Source organism: Amblyraja radiata, chromosome 21 (genome assembly GCF_010909765.2).
Source record: "Amblyraja radiata isolate CabotCenter1 chromosome 21, sAmbRad1.1.pri, whole genome shotgun sequence".
In the NCBI taxonomy this organism is placed as follows: Eukaryota; Metazoa; Chordata; class Chondrichthyes; order Rajiformes; family Rajidae; genus Amblyraja; species Amblyraja radiata.
In genome coordinates, this window is record NC_045976.1 from 20103682 (window position 1) to 20126096 (window position 22415).

The 22415-nt window shown below is 42.4% G+C and overlaps 1 protein-coding gene across 5 annotated transcripts; it reads left to right on the forward strand.

The window, feature by feature from the left end:
- Positions 1-3261: 3261 nt before the first annotated feature.
- gtse1 (G2 and S-phase expressed 1) lies at positions 3262-21114 on the forward strand. 5 transcript variants are annotated; one of them, XM_033039738.1, is made up of 11 exons: positions 3262-3395; positions 5942-5991; positions 6731-6788; positions 10300-10918; positions 11740-11887; positions 15106-15453; positions 15684-15756; positions 18114-18365; positions 18841-19012; positions 19247-19360; positions 20713-21114. In XM_033039738.1, exons 1-11 carry the CDS (start codon positions 3277-3279, stop codon positions 20797-20799), a joined length of 2040 nt encoding a protein of 679 aa, XP_032895629.1. In that variant the 5' UTR covers positions 3262-3276; the 3' UTR covers positions 20800-21114. The 5 variants fall into 5 exon arrangements, with proteins under 5 accessions (XP_032895629.1, XP_032895631.1, XP_032895632.1 ...); XM_033039740.1 differs by having other exon boundaries at positions 3262-3386; XM_033039741.1 differs by having other exon boundaries at positions 3312-3391.
- Positions 21115-22415: the final 1301 nt, after the last annotated feature.

The window sequence follows — 22415 nt, forward strand, 5'->3', positions numbered from 1 at the left end:
GTTGCTTGTGGTCTAATAAATGTTTCAGGATAAGAATGGAAAATGGCTTTGGTCTGCCACAATATTCACTTGATTTTGATTGTGCAGGTTTGGGTGTTAAAGATATCATTTGCATATGAGTCCAGGTGATCATTTCAGATGTACACAAGACCTTGGGCACAGAATCTAAATTGCCATTTCATTGTTGTGCTAAGGGAATGTTGCATTTTTTGAGGTGCTGTTTTTTAAATGTTCTGAACACCATTACGGTTCAGAGTTTATTACCCAGCTAGTGAAGCTTGATCCATCAACCGATTATTAAACTGGAATAGATTATTTATTCTTAAACCCATTCTTCCTTTCAGTAAACTGGGCTCCCCGATGGGCCGCTAAGGCACCAAGTACCAGTTCGCCCACGACCTCAGCCGCCACCCTAAGTACAAGCCGTACCTGGGGTAGTGGCTCCTCCTCGGGGTTGTGGATGAAGTGGCAGCAGGTAACATACGGGCAGAAGCCGGTGGTGTGCAAAGTACAAGCCGTACCCTGCACACCACCGGCTTCTGGCCCTACAGTACCCGCTGCCACTTCATCCACAACCCCGAGGAGGTGCGAAGGCCCCGGCCTCGCCTGCGCCAGCCTGGACTCAGCCTCCTTTTGCCCGGCACTAGACTGAACCGCGCTGCGGGCGGCCTTCAGCCCCGACCTGGAGTTGGAGCTGGCCCGGACTTGGGGCTGGACAAGGGAGGGGAAGGAGGTTGCTGCTGCCGCCAGCACCACCATCACCAACAGCACCCGTATCTCCAGCGGGCGCCCGGCCTGCGCCATGGCCAGCAGGAGCCCATCCCCAGACACTCTTTCCGACCAGGATGACTCCAGCAGCAGCGACTCCGAGTCGCCCGGTTTCGAGCGGGGTCGGCGGCTGCCCATCTTCAGCAGGTTCTCGGTGTTGGACTGAGGGGAGGGGGGTGGAGGTGGAGGGCTGCCGGGACCAACCCGGCGGGGTAGGCAGAGCCCTTTGGGCAGAGCCGAGCTGGAGCCAGCGGCTGCAAGTCCGGGATGGCCCCGCCAGTCCAAGGTCACCCCGGACAGGGACGGGACACCAGGGAGGGGACGGGGACGCCCCAACAGCAACTCAACAGCACCGGCAGCGACGGAGAGCCGACCCCGACCGACTACGGATGAAACGCAAGCCTGCCCACAATGCAGCAGCACCGTTGCCAAGACTGTTATATATCTAGTGACCTATGACCTGGGCATGCGCAGTCGGAATACCGAACTAGCTTATAGTGCAGCCTATCTTTATGAAATTTGACTTTACACGTCATCCAAGTTTTAAAATACATATTGTGAATAGTGGTCAATTGCTTGGGTCAAATGTTGCCATGATTCATTTTTGTACCACTCCTGGAATTTAGCTCTTTTGTCTTGATTTGGAGCAAATCTGTCATGAGGTCAGGTGCTGGGGAAATCCAAACTCAACGATGATGAGCATATTGTAAATTTGACAGCTTTGTTAACACGTACCATTATTTTGCTCATAATTAACAATGACAGGTTCGTGCTTATTTTCGAATTTTGTGGCTTCTCAATTAACGGGTGAAACCAATGTGGGCGGCACAGACTCTTGAGCAGCAAAGGCGTTACACAGACGAGTGTTAGTTATTGTAACGGGTGGTGTTTGGAACTAAAGGCTGGAGGAACTGATGCGAACTACAGCCCCCAGGATACATTGCCAGCACGGCCCAAGCGCAAATGTGTAGGAAGGAACTGCAAATGCTGGTTTACACCTCTATAATCTTTGGTTTACACTGAAGATAGACACAAAATACTGAACTCAGCGGGACAGGCAGCATCTCTGGAGAGAATGAATGGGTGACGTTTTGGGTCGAGACCTTTTCAGGCAGTCAGGGGAGAGGGAGACAGAGATATGGATGTGTAAGGTGTGAAAACGTGAGATCAAAGGGGATGAAGTTCAAGGGAAATAGATCATTGTTAACTAGGGGAAGTTGACTACAAAGCAAACAGATAACATTTTAATCAGGGGCAGTCAGACTGGTTGGAGAACTAGGATGGGGAGGGTTGGAGAGGGAAAGCATGAGTTACTTGAAGTTAGAGAAATCCGAGTCATTCCGCTGAGATGTCGATCATGTCGATAATGAAAAATGAGATGCTGTTCTTCCAATTTGCGTTGGGCCTCACCCTGACAGTGGAGGAGGCCCAGGGCAGAAAGGTCAGTTTGGGAACGGGACGGGGAGTTAAGGTGTTTAAGCAACCGGGAGATGGTGTAGGTGGACTGAGCGGGGGGTGTAGCAAGAAACTGCAGATGCTGGTTTACACCGAAGATGGACACAAAATACTGGAGTAACTCAGCGAGACAGGCAGCATCTCTGGAGAGAAGGAATTGTGACATTTCGGGTCCAGACGCTAAGTCTGAAGAAGGGTCTCGAACGAAACTACAGCTCCCAGGGTGCATTGCCGTGGCCTGTAATAGGTATTTGAGCCGGTTCACGGACTCTTCCCCTGCTTGTCATTTCTGCGGTGAGGAAGAGACCGTGTTCCATGTGTACATAGAGTGTGAGAGGTTGCAGCCACTGTTCGAATATCTGAAAGGGCTGCTCCTCAAGTTTTGGCTACATTTTAGTCCAACACTATTAATTTATGGGCACGCAGAGGGGGGAAGGATGGGAAGGATGGGAGGGAGAAGTGGGTCTCCCTGTCGGTCTGCTCCTGGGCCTGGCCAAGATGGCCATTCGCGGGTCCAGGCAGCGGGCAGTCGATGGCCGCACACCGGTTGCCTGCCTGCCCCTTTTCCGGGGTTACGTCCGAGCTCGCGTGTCCCTAGAAAAGAAACACGCGGTGTCCATGGGGACTGTGGAGGCCTTCTGTGCACGCTGGTCACCACAGGAGGTTGAATATATTATCGATAAGAATGTTAATATTTTAATTTGATAATTTTGTTTAAGTGTTAAGAGGGAACACGTGGTGTCCATGGGGACTTTGGAGGCTTTCCATGAATACTGGTCGCCATTGAAGGTCGAGTGTTTTGTTGATAAACGGAACACTCGGCCTTCAACGGCCATTCGTGGGTCCAGTTGACGTTGACGTTATTAATTTGACGATCATTTGTTTGTAAACTGTCAGCATAGGCAGTCTTTGATTGTGTTAATACTCTGTTTATTTTTATTTTTTGAATAAAAGTAGTTTCATAATAAAATTTAAAAAAAAGAAGAAGAAAAGGGTGCATTGCCGGCGCAGGCGCAGCACGCGGGAACTCACAGTTGAACTACAAGTCCCGGGATGCATTGCCAGCGCGGCGCAAGCGCAGTGTCGTTAACGGCTTCGTTTAAACCCGCCAATGAGCAGCGAGGATCGGATTTGAAACTGTGGAAGGAGCAAAGTTGGAGCCGGTGCGGTAGGTGAGGAGAGTGAGGAGAGTGTCTGCGGGTAAGAGGGGGCCTTGCGGGGCGTGGAGCAAGGGTGCTGTCGCCTCACACTGAGGCCGCAGACCGGCGGTGGGCACAGCCTGGGATCAGCGGTACAGTCACAGTGGGCAGACTGTGCTTCACCCCGCAACCCTCCCTCACCCGGCCTGGCCCGTGTACCGGGGGGCTGTTGGATGTAGTGGGCAGTTTGCTAGGCTGATGCAAAGGCCCGAAGGGGAGTTGGTATATTATAGTTCATTGTTATTGAAATAGGTCGCCTGTTTTCATTACTGCTCAAACGCATTTAACATGCAATTGATTGTCAAATCAACAGAACAGGGATTCGATGTAAACCTGTAGTTGTTTGGAAATGTTGCTTGAACGCTTAAAATAAGAGCAGAACTACGGGACACAGGAGACACTGTTGAAGGCTGCAACCACAACAGTAAGGGAGAAGCCACGTTTACTCAAAGAGAAGGTATCTTGAATGTCCTACAGTGAAAAGGTTTATCTTGGAAGAAGGTGCAGTGGAGATGGAGAAATTGAGAGTAAGGGATGGTGGTCTTGCAAGAGGCAGAGTGGGAGAGGAAATCAATAAATTCAGCATGTGTGCAGGAGGCAACCCTGGTACAGTCATCAATGTAGCAGAGAAAGAGTTGTGGAATGGCGCCAAGATGCGTTTGGAGAAAGGAGTGTCCAACATTACCAACAAAAGAGGAGCATAGCTGGTGCCCAGTGAGAGCCTATGGATGTACTTTTGACGTGGAGCAAGTGAGGGGAGTCAAAAGTTGTTGTGGAGGAGAGTGTTAGTTCAGGGGAGCTGATTTGGTCTTTGTTTAAGGAAAAGCTGAATGGCCCTGAGCTTTCCTGGTGGGACATGGAGATGTAAAAGGATTGGATGAGGTGATGGGGCCTGGGAATCGGAAGTGATTGAAGTGGGGTAAAGGTTGTGAGTTGTCTCAGATGTTAGTTGGAAGGGATTGTACAAGAGGGAGATAAGATAAGTATTTGGTATGAGTAGGTTTGAGATAAAGGAATTACGATTTAGACAAATAAATTAAACATGACATCTCCAAGTTTGCATGTGACACAAAGCTGGGTGGCAATGTGAGCTGTGGGGAGGATGCTATGAGGCTGCAGGGTGACTTGGATAGGTTGGGTGAGTGGGCAGATGCAGTATAATGTGGATAAATGTGAGGTTATCCGCTTTGGAGGCAAGAACAAGAAGGCAGATGATTAGCTGAATGGTGTCAGATTAGGAAAAGGGGAGGTGCAACGAGACCTGGGTGTCTTTGTACATCAGTCACTGAAAATAAGCGTGCAGGTACAGCAGGCAGTGAAGAAAGCAAATGGCATGTTGGCCTTCATAGCGAGAGGATTTGAGTATAGGAGCAAGGAGGTTCTACTGCAGTTGTACAGACAATAGATGCAGGAGTAGGCCATTCGGCCCTTCGAGCCAGCACCGCCATTCACTGTGATCATGGCTGATCATCCACACTCAGTACCTCGATTCTGCCTTTTCCCCATATCCCCTGACTCTGCTATCATTAAGAGCTCTATCCAACTCTTTTGAAAGCAGGGCCCTGGTGAGACCACATATGAAGTATTGTATGCAGTTTTGGTCTCTTGATTTGAGGAAGGACATTCTTCCTATTGAGGGAGTGCAGTGTAGGTTTACCAGGTTAATTCCCGGGATGGCAGGACCGACATATGATGAAAGAATGGATCGACTGGGCATAAATTCACTGAAATTTAGAAGGATGGGAGGGGATCTTACAGAAACATAAAAATTCTAAGGGATTGGATAGGCTAGATACAGGAAAAATGTTCCCGATGTTAGAGTCCAGACCCAGGTGGTCACAGTTTAACAATAAGGGGTATGCCATTTTGGACTCGGATGAGGAAAAACTTTTTCTCCCAGAGAGTTGGGAATCTATAGAATTCTCTGCCACAGAAGGCAGTGAAGGCCAATTCACTGAATGTATTCAAGATAGAGTTGCATATAGCTCTTAGGGCTACCAGAATCAAGGATATGTGGAGAAAACAGGAAAGGGGTACTGATTTTGGATGATCTGCCATGATCATATTATATGGTGGTGCTGGCACGAAGGGCTGAATGGTCTACTTCTACACATATTTTCTATGTTTCTCTTAGTTTGGTGGGGCAGGAACGGGCAGAAGCATTGCCGGAGAGTCCTGCTTGTGGAATTTGGGAAGGAGAAAGAAACTGGGCAGTGTGGGGTAAGGTGAACTTCAGCTTAGTGACTATGAACGGGAGGTGATGAGAGCAGTCGTGATTTTAGGGCTGGTGTTTGCCATTGAGGTCATGGTCAAGGGATAGGTATGAGAAAAATGGTACATTCTCTATCTTGGGCATGTGGACATGTATGTAAGTATTATGAATGAGACCAATCGGGGAATTGAATTGTTGGTGTTTGTGTATGCGTTTGAAGAGCAAGTACTGAAATGTCCTTTAAGACTTTTATATATTTGTCTGTCTATATTGTTTATTTATATATTTTTTAAATTTGAATCCTCAGTTTTCACCAGCTGCAGAGATCAGAAAGAAAAGGAATGGATTTGTCGAATGGTAATTAAACGTTCACACTTATGTTGCCTGTAGTAATCCAGCCACAAGGAGTTGACTCATTTTAGCTAATATCAGTTTGTACTTTCCTAAACACTCAACAATATGTAAAAAGTGGGTCAGACCTGCTTGTGTGCATGTTCTGGTTCCATTAATTGGTAATGAAAGCTTTTGATTGATTTCCACATTATAATCTATGCTTGAGTGAGACATTAACTGTGTTACTATCTTTCAAGCTGACATTACAAAAAAAAGAGCAATTTTGAGAGAGAGCTGGTTGATTTGGTGCCCCGATATCTCAACTAGTTTAATTAGTCATCCATGTGTGCTATTTTTAAGAGTCAAGGAAGTTATTTAGCCTATATGAATATGTGTAACCTGTTAATATTAACCATGGTGGGAAAGGAAGCAGTTCAATGAATGGGCAGGATGCGCTCAAGAATTCAGTGATAGCAGTTGGATAGTGGGTATCCATCATAACCATCTTGTGATGACTGGAAACTGCAGAGATTGCAGAAAAGGAAATTGTTTGCTGTGAAGTTTCTTTTGATTAATAGTTTGCATGTTTAATTTAAATTATAGAAATCAGTAAAAAAGTAATGCATAAATATATTGTTTTTACTCGTGATTTGTCATAATTGGATACTGACTTTAAATTGAAGCTCTAAGTTTTAATTACAATAATGTTATTTGTTTGTCTTCTAATTGTCAAATGAGTTCAGAATATGATTTGTATTTTCAGATTTCAATCTTTTGTCTGAGGAGAATTCTGACTTTGACATTCTGTTATCTCCTACAAGGTAACATTTTTCACTTTCTTAATCTTGTCCATAAACAGTGATTATCTTATCAAATGTTTTTTTGGAACAAGATTCCATATAATTCCAGGAAAGGATTGTGTTGCATTTGGCAATACCTGATCAGCTAATGGGCAGGGAGTACCTTCGAGATAAAGTGTGCAAGATTTTCTCCATTTTAGAATATTGATACAGGATGTGCTTAATATAGTTTATAATTATAGTCATAATTATGAGAACACAATCTAAATGAGCAGTTTGAAATGATCATTTTATCAAAATCTATAGTCCTGTGCCTATCATCAATTCTGTATGATGCCAATGGATCTGCTGGAAGGCAAACAAGATGAAACATTTGACGGGAATTCTTTAGAGCTATATAAATTGGTGACTCTTGGAGAATACAATTTTATTAAAATTGTCGTGATCCAGATAGAAATTTTCAAATGATCTGAAAGAAAATAAGTTACTGACAGTACTCCCATATTATGTTTGATGTATCTCTCGAGAAAGAAGGGTATTTGTATTTTTGGTAAATATTTTGACAAGTGCATGCTTTGTATATAATTCAATCTGACATTCCAACTTCATGAATAGTTTAGACAAGATAGCAAACAAAACAAGTTTAATAAATGGTGTCAAGAATGTTACTGGTGGAAGTATTGCAAATAGTTTTTAAGTTGAAGATAGGCACAAAATGTTGGAGCAACTCAGCGGGACAGGCAGCATCTCTGAAGAAAAGGAATGGGTGACGTTTCCGGTCGACATCCTTATTTTTAGGTTGCCTGATTATTGAATATAAATAAAATGAAAGGAAATAGGTGATGAGGTTGAGATCTTTCATGGTCCTCTGGGGCAAGCGAATGAAGCCATAATAGATTGACTTTCTTGTGCTTAAAGAAGTAATAACAGCATGTTCCTTGGTTTAATCCTAGTCCATTCTGTTTTTGCTGCAAATATCTTGTGTCCCAGTAAATTTATTAGTCACTAATAAGCTACATGTATGAGATAACTTCGGTTTTCACTGACTGTTGTCTTAACTTGGCAGTTGTGGGTTTTTTTCCCTGTATGGTTCTTGAGGCGGATTAAACCGAAAATCTAATTTATGCTAGTCACTTATCTTTAACTGTATGAAACCTGGCCTACTGCTGCTTCAGTTATGGTGTGCCCCTTTCGTCTGTTCCTCCGTTCATTAAGTTCACGTCTGAATCGCATCCTCATTTACTCCAGTCACTAAATGCATGTTTGAATTGCAAAGTTGAAGGGCTCCTGATCCATGACTGCTCCTACGAGAACAGTCTCATTGCTCGCCCCGCACTTCCCTACATCATTGCATCTCCACATACTCTTTGATTCTTTTTGCTATTAATCTAAGCTAAGGGCTAGTTTACATTAGCCAATTAAACTACCAGCATGTCTTTATTATGTGGAAGAACCTTGGTCTACCTGCAGAATGCGCAGGACATATAAACTGCCCTTAAGTAGGGCCTGATGTCAGTGTTGAATCTAGATTCCTGAAACTAAAGAAGCAGCTCTAACTGTTGTACTGTCTGTACATTATCCCTTGACTCTGTCAACAGTCTATTGATCTATTCTTGAATATATTCAATGCTTTTATCTTGCAGTTATATGGGGCAGAGTATTTCAAAGTTTCACAACACTAGGGAAAGTATAGTTAAATTTCTTAAAGTTCCTTCCTGTTCCTTGGGTAACTGGAAACATGTTGAAACTACATTTAGTTCTAAAGTACTGTAATTATTGTGGGGTACAGTGTTTTAATATCTACTGCTAGCAAAATTGATAGAAGAAACAATGTTTTAATAAAAACAGAAAATGCTGGAAACCTAGAGGTGTACCTAGATGAAATTGACCAGTTCAATGATGGTTTGTCTGTGAAGCCCACAAGTTTAGTGCTTTAATTCTTTGGCTCATTGCTTTGCTTCCCTGCATTCAAAAAGTATAAGTAATCTATTTGACAGTTTCAAAACTATGGCTATTGTGCATCTAGCTTAAATGTTCTCCAAAGAGAGCCTATTTAGGTAGGAGAATGGGTTGAATTGATTGTAATATAAAACATTTTGAGTTGATAGATAGATAGATAGATAGATAGATAGATAGATAGATAAATACTTTATTAATCCCCTTATTCAGGGGAAATTCTGATGTCCATGCAGCACACTAATAAAAATACAACACAGTATTCAAAGAAATTCAACACCAAAACATCCCCCCACAGTGATTCCCACTGTGGGGGAAGGCACAAAGTCCAGTCCCCATCCACTTGTCCACCCATAGTCGGGCCTATTGAGGCCTCCACAGTCGCCGCCACGGCGCCCGATGTTCTCGCCGGGTGATGGTACTCCAGCGTCGGGAGAACCCTCAGCAGCTTGGGGTGCCAGGAACGGCCGCCTTCCCACCGGAGCCTGCGGCTTCCAAGCCAACAGACCACGCTAGACGGAGCTCCGCACACTGGTGATCTCGGCGAGATGTAAGTTCAAACGCCACAGCTGGCCGCTCCGCAGAACCGCGGCTCCACGATGTTTTCCTCGGCTGTCGCAGCATACCGGAGTTCCAGCGCGGCGACCCAGGAAAGGCATCGCCCGCTCCGCAATAGCGCTCCAGCGCTGTGCCGCCGCCAAAGCCGATGTTCTGCGCCGCCAAAGCCGCCGCCAACGCCGATGTTCTGGCCAGGTCCCCTCAGGGAAACGTCGCTCCAGGACCCGCTGGTAGGCCGCGAGGACAGGTCGAAGACGCTGCACGGAGGAAGGCAACCCCTCCGACCAGGTAGGGACTTAGAAAAGCAGTTTCCCCCTTCCCCCCCACCACCCCCCACACATAAAAGATTTAGACCCCCTGACTGTACATTTAACGAACTAAAAATAATAAAAAAGAAGGGGAAAAAACGGACAGCTGCAGGACAGGCAGCCGTTCAGGACAGCGCCTCCTCCGATTCAGGGTCCTCCGATGATGGTCAGCTCTGAATTGGACTGCAAATTAAAGTGTAATTGGATTTAAAGATAGCTAAGTTTGGAATAAACAAAGATTTCTGGCTGATATATAGTGATCTCTAGAGGAAAACAGCTTGCTATTTAACAATGGAATTATGCAATTTCCTAGTTTCCTACTTCCTCTAAGACAAAGTAACATCCCTCTTTGTTGCTAGAGAGCTTGGAGATACAGATAGCAAGTTATATAACATTTTGTAGTTTTAGTTTGAAATACACAGGAAATATGGACAGATAAATTTTAAATCTCCAAATGTTTCAAAGCATGGAAATGGAAGAGTGTTCAAATTCTTCATGGTGATGAGGACTGAAGAGAGAGTTGTTCAGGAGTCTTTGATTTGTCCAGGAACAAGTTAGCAGCTGGGTTGTGGTTTGAGGAAGCATAGTTTAGGGTTAACTGCAGAAACATTATCTAGGCATAACTAAGGAGGAAGATTAAAGTTTGTGTTTCAACAAAAGAGAATTAAACACTGATACAATAGTCTTAAATTGTTTTGTTTTATCTCCAGTGGAAAAAGTGATGAGGAAGATGAAGTTTTCCTTGAATCAATTGGACATACGGAAAAATGCGTTGCCGTTGGCATTGATTTAAACTGCAAAGAAGAAAAAAGTTTAGAGTTGCCAGAAACATTGAACTGGAGTCCTCCAAACATGGGCAAGTTTGTTGATGTTTTTAGAGAAGCCAACTTGTTAGCACAACATTATGAAAACCAAGTAGAGCATAAATCTAAGGAAATGGGCGCTAAAATCATGCACAATAAATCGGTGGAACAATTTATAGAGGAATCCAGATTACATCTGTCCCTTCTAAAGGGTTTTACCAGCTCGGATTCTCCAAGGAAAATTACCTCTGTAATTCGAAATACTCCACTGAAGTTGCATCAACCTGGAATTTGGAACAAGTCTGGAGACAATTCCCAAGCTTGTCTTGTTATTCCATTAAAGTCACCTAAGAAAGCTGCTGTTCAGGCAACCAACCATTCTATACAACCCACACAAAGCTCTGGAGATTCATCCTCTTTGAACGATGACGAAATTGGTGCGTGTACTGAGACCACAAATTTCAAGGAAGTTTTAAGAGATCAACCACCAATATGTGAACCAACAAAATCCATGCCATCGGAAAATGTAAGCAATTTTTAGTTTTGGTAAGGAAAATCAAAATATCGCGATTGCTTCAAAAACCTTTGTTGGCAGTTAGTTTCAGTTGTTTATTGTTAGTATTTAGAGTTAACATGATGGGCTGATTAGATGCAAAGTTTTAAATGTTAAGATAATATTTTTTAACAGCCAAGGACAAGATCTAGAATTATTTATTTATCAACATGGTTTCTGTTCTCCAGTAGTAAGAAGCTTGTTTTTCTTGTGAATGTACTTCCACAGTTCTGTCGGGTGATATGCTCCAGAATTTGGGTCTGCAACAATGAAAGACTAATGTTATTACGTGTATGAGAACCTGCTGATACAGTTCCCAGGTGACTGCATCACCTGCTGCACTTGTCATGACTAAAGACTGTGAGATTACGAGGAAACCGGAACACCCGGAGAAAACCCACGCGGTCAGAGGGAGAACGTAGAAATTCCATGCAGATAGCACCCATAGTCAGGATCTAACCTGGGTCTCTGGCTCTGTAAGGCAGCATCTCAACCTCTGCACCACTGTGCCACTACTGTTAGTATCCACTGTGTCCCAAATAGAGGGAATTAATATGTAGGACATTAATAACAACGGTTCCGAAATTGTGAACATGGACTAAATGGTTGTCCTATCTTGATATAAATGGGCGCTGTCTGGCACTTTTGTGGCATAGGTGCAATTTGTTACGCAGTAGGCCAGGTGTGTGTGTGGTCATTGTACTTCATGCAGCACAAGAGAAACTCAAACTGATGAAGGAAAAAAAAACTATTGTCGTGCACCCGTTTGAAATTGATTTTTTTTATTATTGCAGCTCTGCCCACCTAAACAATCTGGGTCTAAGACTTCAAATTCCATGAGGAACAATGGTGGTAGTTTAACAGGAAGGGCTCTCAATCGCGTTTCATCATCTACGTCCAGTCTTCATTCTAGTCTTCGTACATCCCCGTCCGTTCGACGGTGTAAGTTAAAATTTTAATTTCCAACTTGTGGAAATGTTTTCATGTTTATTCAAATTTTGTGCTGTGCAATCCAATGGTTTGCTTAACTTAACATTACGTTTTCTGTATTGTCCTTTAAAAAAAAAAAAATGGAATGTAATGTTGTGTACAAGGGGAGAATAATGAGTAAACCATTGCAGAGGTATTATTCCATTGGTTACTGTAAACTGATTTGTCACGATCCGAAACGTCACCCATTCCTTCCCTCCAGAGATGCTGCCTGTCCCGTTGAGTTACTCCAGCATTTTGTGTCTCCCTTAATTAAATCTAAAGTTGCTTTCTCCTGAGAGTACTTAGTCCTGGCTCAAAGTTGAAGCTTGAAGCACTTCTACGGTATGTCCCGTATAGAGAAGTAAATGATTGAGTTGCCTATTTATTGGTTTTCTGAATGTTTTTACTGGTTCTTGTAATACATACAAGGACAGTTTTTTTTGTGTGTGACTTTAATTGTGTGGCCCCGTTTGACAATTGCTTTGTTTACAGAGGTGTGCACTATCACTTTGTTTTTGTTGTCCGAAGCTTGGGGTTGTGGACGTTCCACAGATAACAAAACATACCCTGATACCATTAGGGCCTCTAATAACCTAATGGTAGTTTTTATGGTTAGCATCATACTGCACCTGTCCTTTATTTGAACAGCCAGTGAGCCAATTTTCTATCTAAAGCTATTTTCTATCTAAAGTTGAATTGCTTTATTTAAAAAATTATTATTTTATATTAAATTTAAGTGAAAATGTGGAGATCATCTCTTTGAATCTATCTGACACCAGAGAGGCATTGTAGATAAACTCTTATATTCCTGGAAACAAAGATGGTATCTTGTGTGCCTCTCTGGAATCTGTACTAGAAAAAATCCTCAAACAATCCAAGACTAGTCTGTTTTGAGCGTACTAGCTTTGACTTTTAACAGTGGGCTTCATTTTGCATTTTCTAATATTTTGTTAGGAATGGATAAGGTTTTAATGTTAATCCAATCTTCTCATTTTCATTCCAATCCATGTCTGGAACCATTGGGTAATGTTCATTACAGTAATTCAGTAATTACACCTGGGTTAGGTGCCATTTTGGAAATGTATGTTAAATAGAAGGAATAAATCAGAAACATATTGCAGTCAATTAAAGAACACATTGCATAGAAGCCCCATGTATTAATTGAACTTAACAATGGTTGGATTTTATTATCTTCTTTCTAAAGCTCTGTTCAGAAGGACTCAAAAATGCTTCCAGTTCAAGGGGAGTGTATGGCCACGATAGTGACCAACCCTCTGACGTCAAACTCCTAAATTGAATATTGTCTTTTCTCCCTTCAAGAAGACCAATTTGTCTGCAGCTCACCATTTGTAAGCAATGAAATAGATGACTGTTTCTTCTCATACTTTCTTGTTTTACACACCTCTGCAGTCAAATAAGCCGATTGTCATCCTCTCACAGCAAAGTAGATTGAATTCATGACTTTCAAACTCTACTACCAGTGGTTTTCTAGAAATGAGCTATACTTAAATGTCAAAAATGTACATTTCTTTAACAAGTGGTGGGACTCTTGATGCCTGCCTTTTAAACAAAAAATGTACAAGGTTAGAACAAGTAATATTTTTAAATGAATTTATGTATAAATTATAACCTCATTTTGAATTAGATGGAAAGATGCAATTTATAGGGGAATAAAAACATTATTTTTGTAAAATGGAAATTGCAATTAAAATTCATGAAACTCTGCCTAGATTAAAGGGCTAATTATTTGAATTAACTGACATTCAAGATGGTTGCATTAAATAAATTTGAAAATGCAGTTGGAAATGGTAATGCAAAATAGCTAATTACATCATGTAACAATATTCATGCTGCTTCTGGCACTGCAATATTTGAGCAAAATGCTGGAAAAACTGTCCAGGTTTTGCATGGTAGGCTGCTATGGAAGATTTGACCACATGGAATCCAAAGAGAGCTGGCTGGCTGGATACAAAATTGGCTTCATGGAAGGAAGCAGAGAGTGATGGTGGAAGGTTGTGGAGGCCTGTGACTAGTGGGGTGTCTGGGTTCGTTGCTGGGTCCATTGCTGTTTGTCATCTATTTCAACGATTTGGATGAGAACGTACAAGGCATGATTCGTAAGTTTTCAGATGACACTAAAGTGGGTGATATTGTAGACAGTGAAGATGATTGTCAAATATTGCAGCAGGATCTTGGGCAGGTGGGCTGAGGAATGATTAATGGAGTGCAGAGAAGTGTAAGTTGTTGCATTTTGGCAAGTCAAACCAGGGCAGGACCTACACAGTGAAGGCCAATGCTCTGGGAAATGTTGTCGCGAAGAGGGATCTAGGAGTGCAGGTACATAGTTCCTTGAAAGTGGCATCACAAGTAGATAGGGTGGTCAAGAAGGCTCAGTCAGAGTATCAAGTATATACATTGGGAGTTTATGTTACAATTGTATAAGATATTGGTGAGGCCATATTTAGAGTATTGTGTTCAGTTTTGGGCACCCTGTTATAGGAAGGATGTTGTTAAATTGGAAAGGGTGCAGAAAAGATTTACGAGGATGTTGCCGGGACTTGAAGGCCCAAGCTATTGGGAGAGGTTGTGTGAGCTAAGACTATGTCTTGAAGTGCAGGTGTACATGGAGGTGTACATAATCATGAGAGGAATATAACCAGAGAAGGGGAATCAAGAACCAGAGGACATAGGTTCAAGGTGAGGGGTGGGGGGGAGAGGTTTAATTGGAACCTGAGGGGCAACTTTTTTAATGCAAAGAGTTGTAGTTGTATGGAACGAGGTAGTTGAGGCAGGTTCTATCACAACGTTTAAGAAACATTTAGACAGTTACATGCATAGGATAGATTTAGAGGGACATGGGTCAAACACAGGCAGGTGGGACTTGTGTAGATGGGGCATGTGGTTGCTTGGGCAAGTTAGGCTGAAGGGCCTGACTTCACGCTGTATGACTCTAGGTCAGGCCGCATTTGTGGAAAAAGAAACGGTTTACATTTCAGGTCTAGATCCCTGCTTTAGAACTTTTCATTAGTTTTGAGGAAGTCTTCCATTCCTGACATGATAATTGTTTCTCTTTCCACTGACGTTGTGTGATCTGTGGTGTTCTTTTTATATTGCAACTATCTAGTGCCTGCAATTCCGTGTTGGATTTCTTCAAAATAATAATGTAAATTACGTATGTTTTTTTGCAGCATTGTCTCTGAACAAGCCATTGAACGTTTCCAGATTGCAAGCCCCAAAAAATGGCAGCAGAATTGCTGCACCAAAAAGCAAACTGTCAAATTCTACATGTGCACATAATGCTCCTAGCACAAAATTACTAAAACCAACTAACATTTGTAAACTTTCCACTGCTGGAAAAGTGAATCGGCAAGGATCGGGGACGCAGGCTCAATCAAATAAAGGCTTGCAGAGAATTAGCATGACAACTAGTAAGAAGATTGATGCACCTGTCAAATTGAGCAAATCTGAAAATGTACTTTCACAAGATCTAAGCTCAAAGGCAAAGCCATCTTTACAAACTGCACAGAAGTCCAGTGGTAAATATAAACAATTGTTTGAAATGGTTAAATGGCTCTTGTATACCTTAGAGCGATTTTTAATAAATCTCAACTTTTGAATACAGTACTTGTGTACGTATCACAAGTAGAAGTCAATGGTTAGATGTTTATTGTGTACAGTTGAGATATTGAAATAGTTTTCAGAAAGCTTGTTCTCTTGTACAGCAATTTTTTTTTTTAACATTTTAAAAATTTGATCTCTCATTAAGTATCTTCACCTGGATCTATAAGACCAAAAATAACTCAACCAAAGAAGCCATTGGTGTGCAGTGTACTTGAAAGGTAATTGCACATGACTATATTGACAATGGAATGCTAATGAAGTATGTTGACACAAAGAACTGCAGATGCTGGTTTATCAACAAAAAACAGAGTGCTGGAGTACCTCTGTGAGTCAGCCAGATGTGGACAGGGACAGGGGGGGGGGGGGGGGAAGCGGGAGGGTGAAATAGTGGAACAAATGGGTCTCAAGAATGTGAGGGGGGTGGCTTGAAACTGGAGAATTCAATGTTCATATCATTGGGTTGTGCTACCCAAGTTGAATACCCAAACTGTTTCTCCAGTTTGCATGTGGCCTTGCTCTAGTCATGGAGGATGTCCAGCACAGAAAGATTGGAATGGCAAAAGAGTTAAAATGGTTAGCAACCAGAGTGCCCCATCCTCTTTCACCTATCTTCCTCCCCCTCGATTTGCATTTCATTCCTTTCCTCTCCTTAACTGACTCCTTTTCATCTCTAGCCTTTGACTACCCATCTGCTTATCAAATCCCCTCACCTGTATCCACCTATCAGTTAGTTGCCGGGCTTTGCCCACACCTATCTCTTTTGCCAGCTTTCTTTCCTTCTTTCCCCCCCCCCCCCCCCCCCCCCCACCCAACTATAATCAGTCTGAAGAAGAGTCCCAACCCAAAAGTCATCTATCCACAGGCCACAGAAAGTAGGATGGTAATTTCCTTGCCTAAAGAATGTTAAAAATCAAGCTTGTACTTTTTTTAAATCAGATAAATATTACGTGGGCACTGCTTACTCTGCAGCATCACCTTTATCAAACTTTTCAAAATGCGTTCCCTTAGTTAATTTATTCATGTGAGCTATGTCTCTATTTCCAGTCTCTGCCTTGCATGTCTGTATTGCTGACATCCAAATCTATGGCTGTATTTTGCAGTGTCCTATTTGAATATCTCCTTCCATGTTTCTGTTCCAGTCAACATTTGTCATTATCTGGGAACTGACCTGTTACATTATAGCCCTTGACCTCCTACGTTTATTCAGATACCACATCATTTTTGTTCCGTGGTGTTTCCTGCAATTGAATACAATTTTAAGCTATTGAATTTTAACCAATTAACCTTCAGTAATGGTTTCTCTATCCCTTCACCTGCCACCTCCATCAAATAATCTTCTCATTTACATATTGACTATATGACATTATTAGAACACAAATGCACAACATCTGATTCAACACTTCTGATATGGCATGGAAACAGGCCCTTCGGCCCACTGTCAACACCGACCAGCGATCACCCATACACTAGTTCTATCCTATGCACTAGGGAAAATGAGCAGAAACCAATTAACCTACAAACCTGCACGTCTTTGGAATGTGGAGGGAAACCTAGGCACTCAGATGAAACCCATGCATTCAAACAATAAACATCATTTTCCAGGACACCTCTTCCAGAGCTCACACCACAGCTCTCTTGTTCATTGGGAAGGTCCTAGCCTGGTTTAACGTCCCAAAATGCAGCACCTTATGCTTAGTTCAATTAAGCTCCATTTGCTATTGGTTGGCACACTAGTGCAGCTGATCAAGATCACACTGTAACTCTTGATAACACTCTTCACTGTCTATGATACCATCTATTTTAGTGTCATCTGCAAACCTACTTGTGCATTGTACATTCTCATCCAAACCGTTGATGTAGATGATAAATGGCCACTGACCCAACACCAACCACTGAGACACCACAAGTCACAGGCCTCCAACCTAAAAAACAGCCTTCTACCACCAGCATCCTCTGTTTCGTATCATTAAGCCAAATCTGTAGCTGATTACCTAGCTTTCCCTGGGTCACGTGATCTAACCTTCCTTATCAGCCTACCATGCGGTACCTTATCACGGGTTTGACTTTGTTTCTGGTGCAACATAGTTCCAGTTGCATGGATGTCCAAATGGGACATAAACTGAACAAAATATCAAGGTTATGTCCCATGCTATGGGAAATATGTAATTTAAGGTGGAAAGAGCAGAGAAGATTAACAAGAATGTTGCTAGGACTCGAGGGCCTGAGCTACAGAAGGGTTGAGCAGATTAAGACTTTATTCCTTGGAGTGCAGGAGACTGAGATCATGGAGACATTTGGACAAGTACATGGATAGGAAAGCTATATAGGGATATGAACCTAAATGGGACTAGCTTAGATGGGGCAGCTTGGATAGGTTGGGCCGAAGGGCTAGTTTCTGTGTTGTATGGCTCTGGCTGTGCCATAATATAAACCTACTTTCACCTTTTGCTAATTCTCTATTTTTGTTGTTTTTTTCCTTTAAAATATTGGATTTTTTTTCTAAGTTGTCCACAGGTGATTTTCATATAAATCCTTTGGTTTATAACCTGTTAATTTCATGTTTAATCTTCTTCAGCAATATAGGGGCTAGTACTCCAAACAAACCTCTTGCTGGAGGAATGCTGCGAACACCTAACGTTACAAACAGAAGGGTTTCAATGACACCTAATGCAAGACCGTTATCTGGTTTGCCCACACCATTAAATCGGCGGTTGTCAAGTATTCCAGCATTCACTCCACGAACACAACCAATGCCTGGATCGTTATCTCGGCAATCCACATCTAATCAGAATCGTAGTATGCCAGCCAGTGGTGCTGTTCTGGCAAGGTGAGGGAAAAAAATTGCTGTGCTTCAGTCATTTGCTTGCTTGATAGAGGATAGTTGGTTTTTAACTATTTTGAAATTTAGAAATATCTGTGGGTAAAATGTCAGACTTTTTGTAGAAAATGCTGTGTGAAAATCTTTGGTCTTAGTAAAGGGATGATTTCCAATTTTCTCTCCACTTCTTCCCTGATTAAACTAGTCATGCAATTTTGTCATAAATATTTTGCTGTGCTCAAAGCCATATCTGCCATTTTATAATGCATTTTGAGTGTACTTGAAGTATCAACCATGGAAATGTTGGAGGCATTTGCTTTGTTCACTGAGTAATGCAATGATTCTGTTAAATTAGGTGTGAATACAGTATTCCACGTGAATGTTTTTGGATATGGTAAAGATTGAGAATAGCTTGATATTTGAGGATGATTGTGAACAGCTAGAGAGGAAATCAATAGTTATAATGTTAACTTTTTCTCTTCAGTAATAACCGAAAACCATTGGAGAAGGCACAGGTTCTCTGTTCACCCAATTCCTCTGGAGATGAGATGCCTACTCCTCTGGTTCCTTGCTTTCTGGATTTCTCTCCTGATAAAACGCAGACCACATGCCAAGAGAAAGCCAAAAAGAATGCATTTGAAGTTCAAATCAAAGAGGTAGGTATGCATACCAACTACGACAAAAATGTATTGCATTTTTGAAAACAAAAGTAAAGCATGACCTTTTACTTTTATTAACTAATAATGGCTCTTTATTTAAACACTATTTGAATTTTAGCTATTACACAGTTTTATTCAAATGAATAAAGTGCAACTTACCTAGCCTATTGAAACAATAGTTCACCAAGTGGACCATTTCATATGTTCTTTTTATTCTGTTCTCCTATTTAGAATTTTCTGGTTGAAGTTGATACAAAAATTAGGAAAATTGATGATCGTCCACTTATTGATCTCTCCAACACTCCTGATCACAAAAGAATTGCACCACTTAAGGCTCTCGAATCCGTAAGCTACTTTTATACAGGCTGTCTTTGTTTCAGGAAGCATGATCTTAAAAATGTTGCTAATTTATCTCTTCATGTGACAAACTATTGCCCACAACCTTCTAAGTATAAATTACATAATTCTATGCAATGCTTTATAACTTTTAAATGCATCCTTTGAGTTTATGTCCTCAATAATTTAAAATATCTAAAAATGAAGGATACAAGGTTGAATCTGTTTGCTTAGTGCAATGGACCAGAAATGGAATTGTTACTTTATATAGTGAAGACCACGTGGTATAGGACTAGGGTATTTCAATTATTGTTGAAGACTTGGGGTGGGCGAGGGAATCATGGACCATGTAGATGAAGATAATCGAAAATATACAGGAGCTCTTTCATTGCTATGTTACCAGTCCTTCAGGGAACCATTTTGTGAATATTCATCTTGGGAGCAGGAGTGGGTTGTTTGGCCCCTTGAATCTCTTCAATACAGTGAGCCCTCGTTTTTATGGACCCCTCAACGTGGTTTGGTTATAAAGGTCGGGCCTGCCAATGCCACCCCGGCTTGCACTGCCTCCACTCCCCTTCCGGTACCACCCCTCGGCTCGCAAGGTGCACCTGTGAGTCCTTCACCCACCACACAATCCAGTTGATGCAGCTGTTGTTGCAGCTCACGCAGTAGGCCCTGGGGATGGTGCTTTCTTCAGGCCGCTGTCACCAGCATGCTTGGTCACAGTGGGGGCTCCCTCCCCTCTCACTAGTTGCCACTTCTATCTGTTGGCCATTACTTTGACCACTCAGCCTCTTTGCCCTCTCCCCCATGTGCTTGCAGTGTGTGCATGTGCAGGTGGGAAGTGTTGCCATGTGTCTGCCTCAAGTACATTGGCACCAACAAGAACTAGGGCAGCGGGCACAGGGTTCTGAAGTTTCACACTATCCTGGCGTTGAAAAATAATACTGATCCCTGCATGGTCTCTGGGTCTGAGTCCTGGAACTCGTACCTAATGGCAGAAGGGCAGTGGTGATTAAAGGAAGACGGCTATTCGTCTGCTTTTCAACAGCAGCTGGGGTGAACAGTAGAGAGTGGCCTTGCTGGAGATGCACAAAAAGAAGCAAACAACCAGAGAGAAAATGAGAGTTTTTTCCACAGTGGTGTTACAACCTGAAACAGGATGACTGCATGGGTGGTCGAAACAGGATTTCGTATAAAATATAGGCAGACAACAATTTGAAGCGCATTGGTTGGCATAATTTTGAACAGCTGTCACCATGCTTAGTGGTTTTAATAATCTACTGTATAATAGAATTCTTTGAAGACGGTATATCTAGATTTTCTTAAACTTTTGCTAATTGTGCAATTTTCTATTATAGCTTATAGATTTCAGCTCTCCACTGATTTTATTGAGCCCTGCTGACAAAGAAAACATGGATGTCAACTCTCCTTTGGTCAGGTTTTGAAAGTAATGCAGTTATTTATGGTTACAATACATCAATGGAATTGCTTCCGTCTCATTCTTTATAATGTTTTGCTTTCTGTGAGTTTTTAGCATTTTAGCATGAGCTGATAATTTCCTTGTTTCTTTAGATGGGCTAAAATTAATGTTGTCTTGTTTATAATTGATGTAAATGTATTTTTTAAATTCAAAAATTTTAATGGTTAGAATTAATTATTATTTAATTTAAACCCAACCATGGCATGTTTATCCTCTGGAAATGTATCTGATCTTCCAAAGAAATGTTTTAAGTCTGAATAAAAGTCTAATTCAATATAAATAACGTGCATACGTTTTTTCAAGAGTTAGTCATCTGATTTTATCCCATGTACCCCTAATATAATACGATTTTTGGATTTTAAGGTGCTACAATATTGAGTTTGGTTTATTGTCACATGTACCGAGGTACAGTGAAGAATGTTTTGTTGCGTGCTAACCAGTCAGCGAAAAGACGACACAATACATAATTACAATCGAGCCATCCACGGTGTACATTGTATTGTATTGTATTCAAATTTATTGTCATTGTCTCAGTTAGAGACAACTAAATGAATTTCCCTTACAGGCAGTATCATAAGAATAAAAATAAATAAATAATAATAATAAATAATAAAACATATTAAAAATAAAATACAATTTAAAAAAAGCACAAACACTGAAAGTCCACGACACAACATAACACAGTGGCACCAAGGTGAGGAAGGCACCATAGTCCAGCCAGCCTCCCCTCCGTTCTTCCCAGATGTTCACTCGTGGTCGAGGCCTTCCTAGCACCCGCAGTCGCCGCCCCGGGTGGCCCGATGTTCAGGCCCTCACGCCGGGCTGGTGGAACGCCGACGCCGAACCCCGACGGTGAACATCCTCCTCCTCAGTGGTCCGGACCTCCTGATCAACCGCCTCCCACAGCCGGAGTCCGCAACTCCCGAGTCCGCAGGCCGAGCCGGGCGGAGTCGCAGGACCCCGCGCTGTCCATCAGCGCCGCCCGCGTTGGGAGCTCCGCAAACCGCAGCTCCATGATGTCGGTGCAGCAGGTCCAGCACTCCGGGCTCCAGACGGCGATCCCCGGTAAGGCATCGCCAGCCCCGCGATGTTACAGCGCTGTCCCGCCGCTGCTGGAGCTCTGGTCGATCCCGGCAGGAAAGGCCGCGCCAATCCAGTAGGTAGGCCACTGGGGGGGGGGGGGGGGGCGAGGACGCGACTCGAATAATAGTCGCGTCTTCACCAGGAAGCGGCTGCAGGACGGTATCCCCCGCACCGTACCCTCTTCCCCCACATAAAAAAACACAAAAAACACACTTTTACATAACTAAATAAACAAAAAAACAAAAAGATACCGGGCTGTAGGTGGAGGCTGCTGGCACCAGCGCCACCGGAAGTACAACACAGATACATGATACATGTTTAGTGCAAGATAAAGCCAGTAAAGTCCAATCAAAGATGGTCTGAGATTCTCCAATGAGGTCATGAAAATTACGATTACAGGATAAAAAGAACATTTTTTAGAAAATGGGTCACATTAGATCACTCTGTATTCATGGCATATTTTCAGCATGGCTTTGGAGCTCAATCAATTTTAGTAAA

Coding starts and splice junctions, on each gene's coding strand:
- gtse1 (XM_033039738.1), top strand. CDS start 3,277: ATGCATTGCCAGCGCGGCGCAAGCGCAGTGTCGTTAACGGCTTCGTTT. Junction 19,013..19,246: donor TTGAAGTTCAAATCAAAGAG/GTAGGTATGCAT, acceptor TCTCCTATTTAG/AATTTTCTGGTTGAAGTTGA. Junction 19,361..20,712: donor CACTTAAGGCTCTCGAATCC/GTAAGCTACTTT, acceptor TTTCTATTATAG/CTTATAGATTTCAGCTCTCC.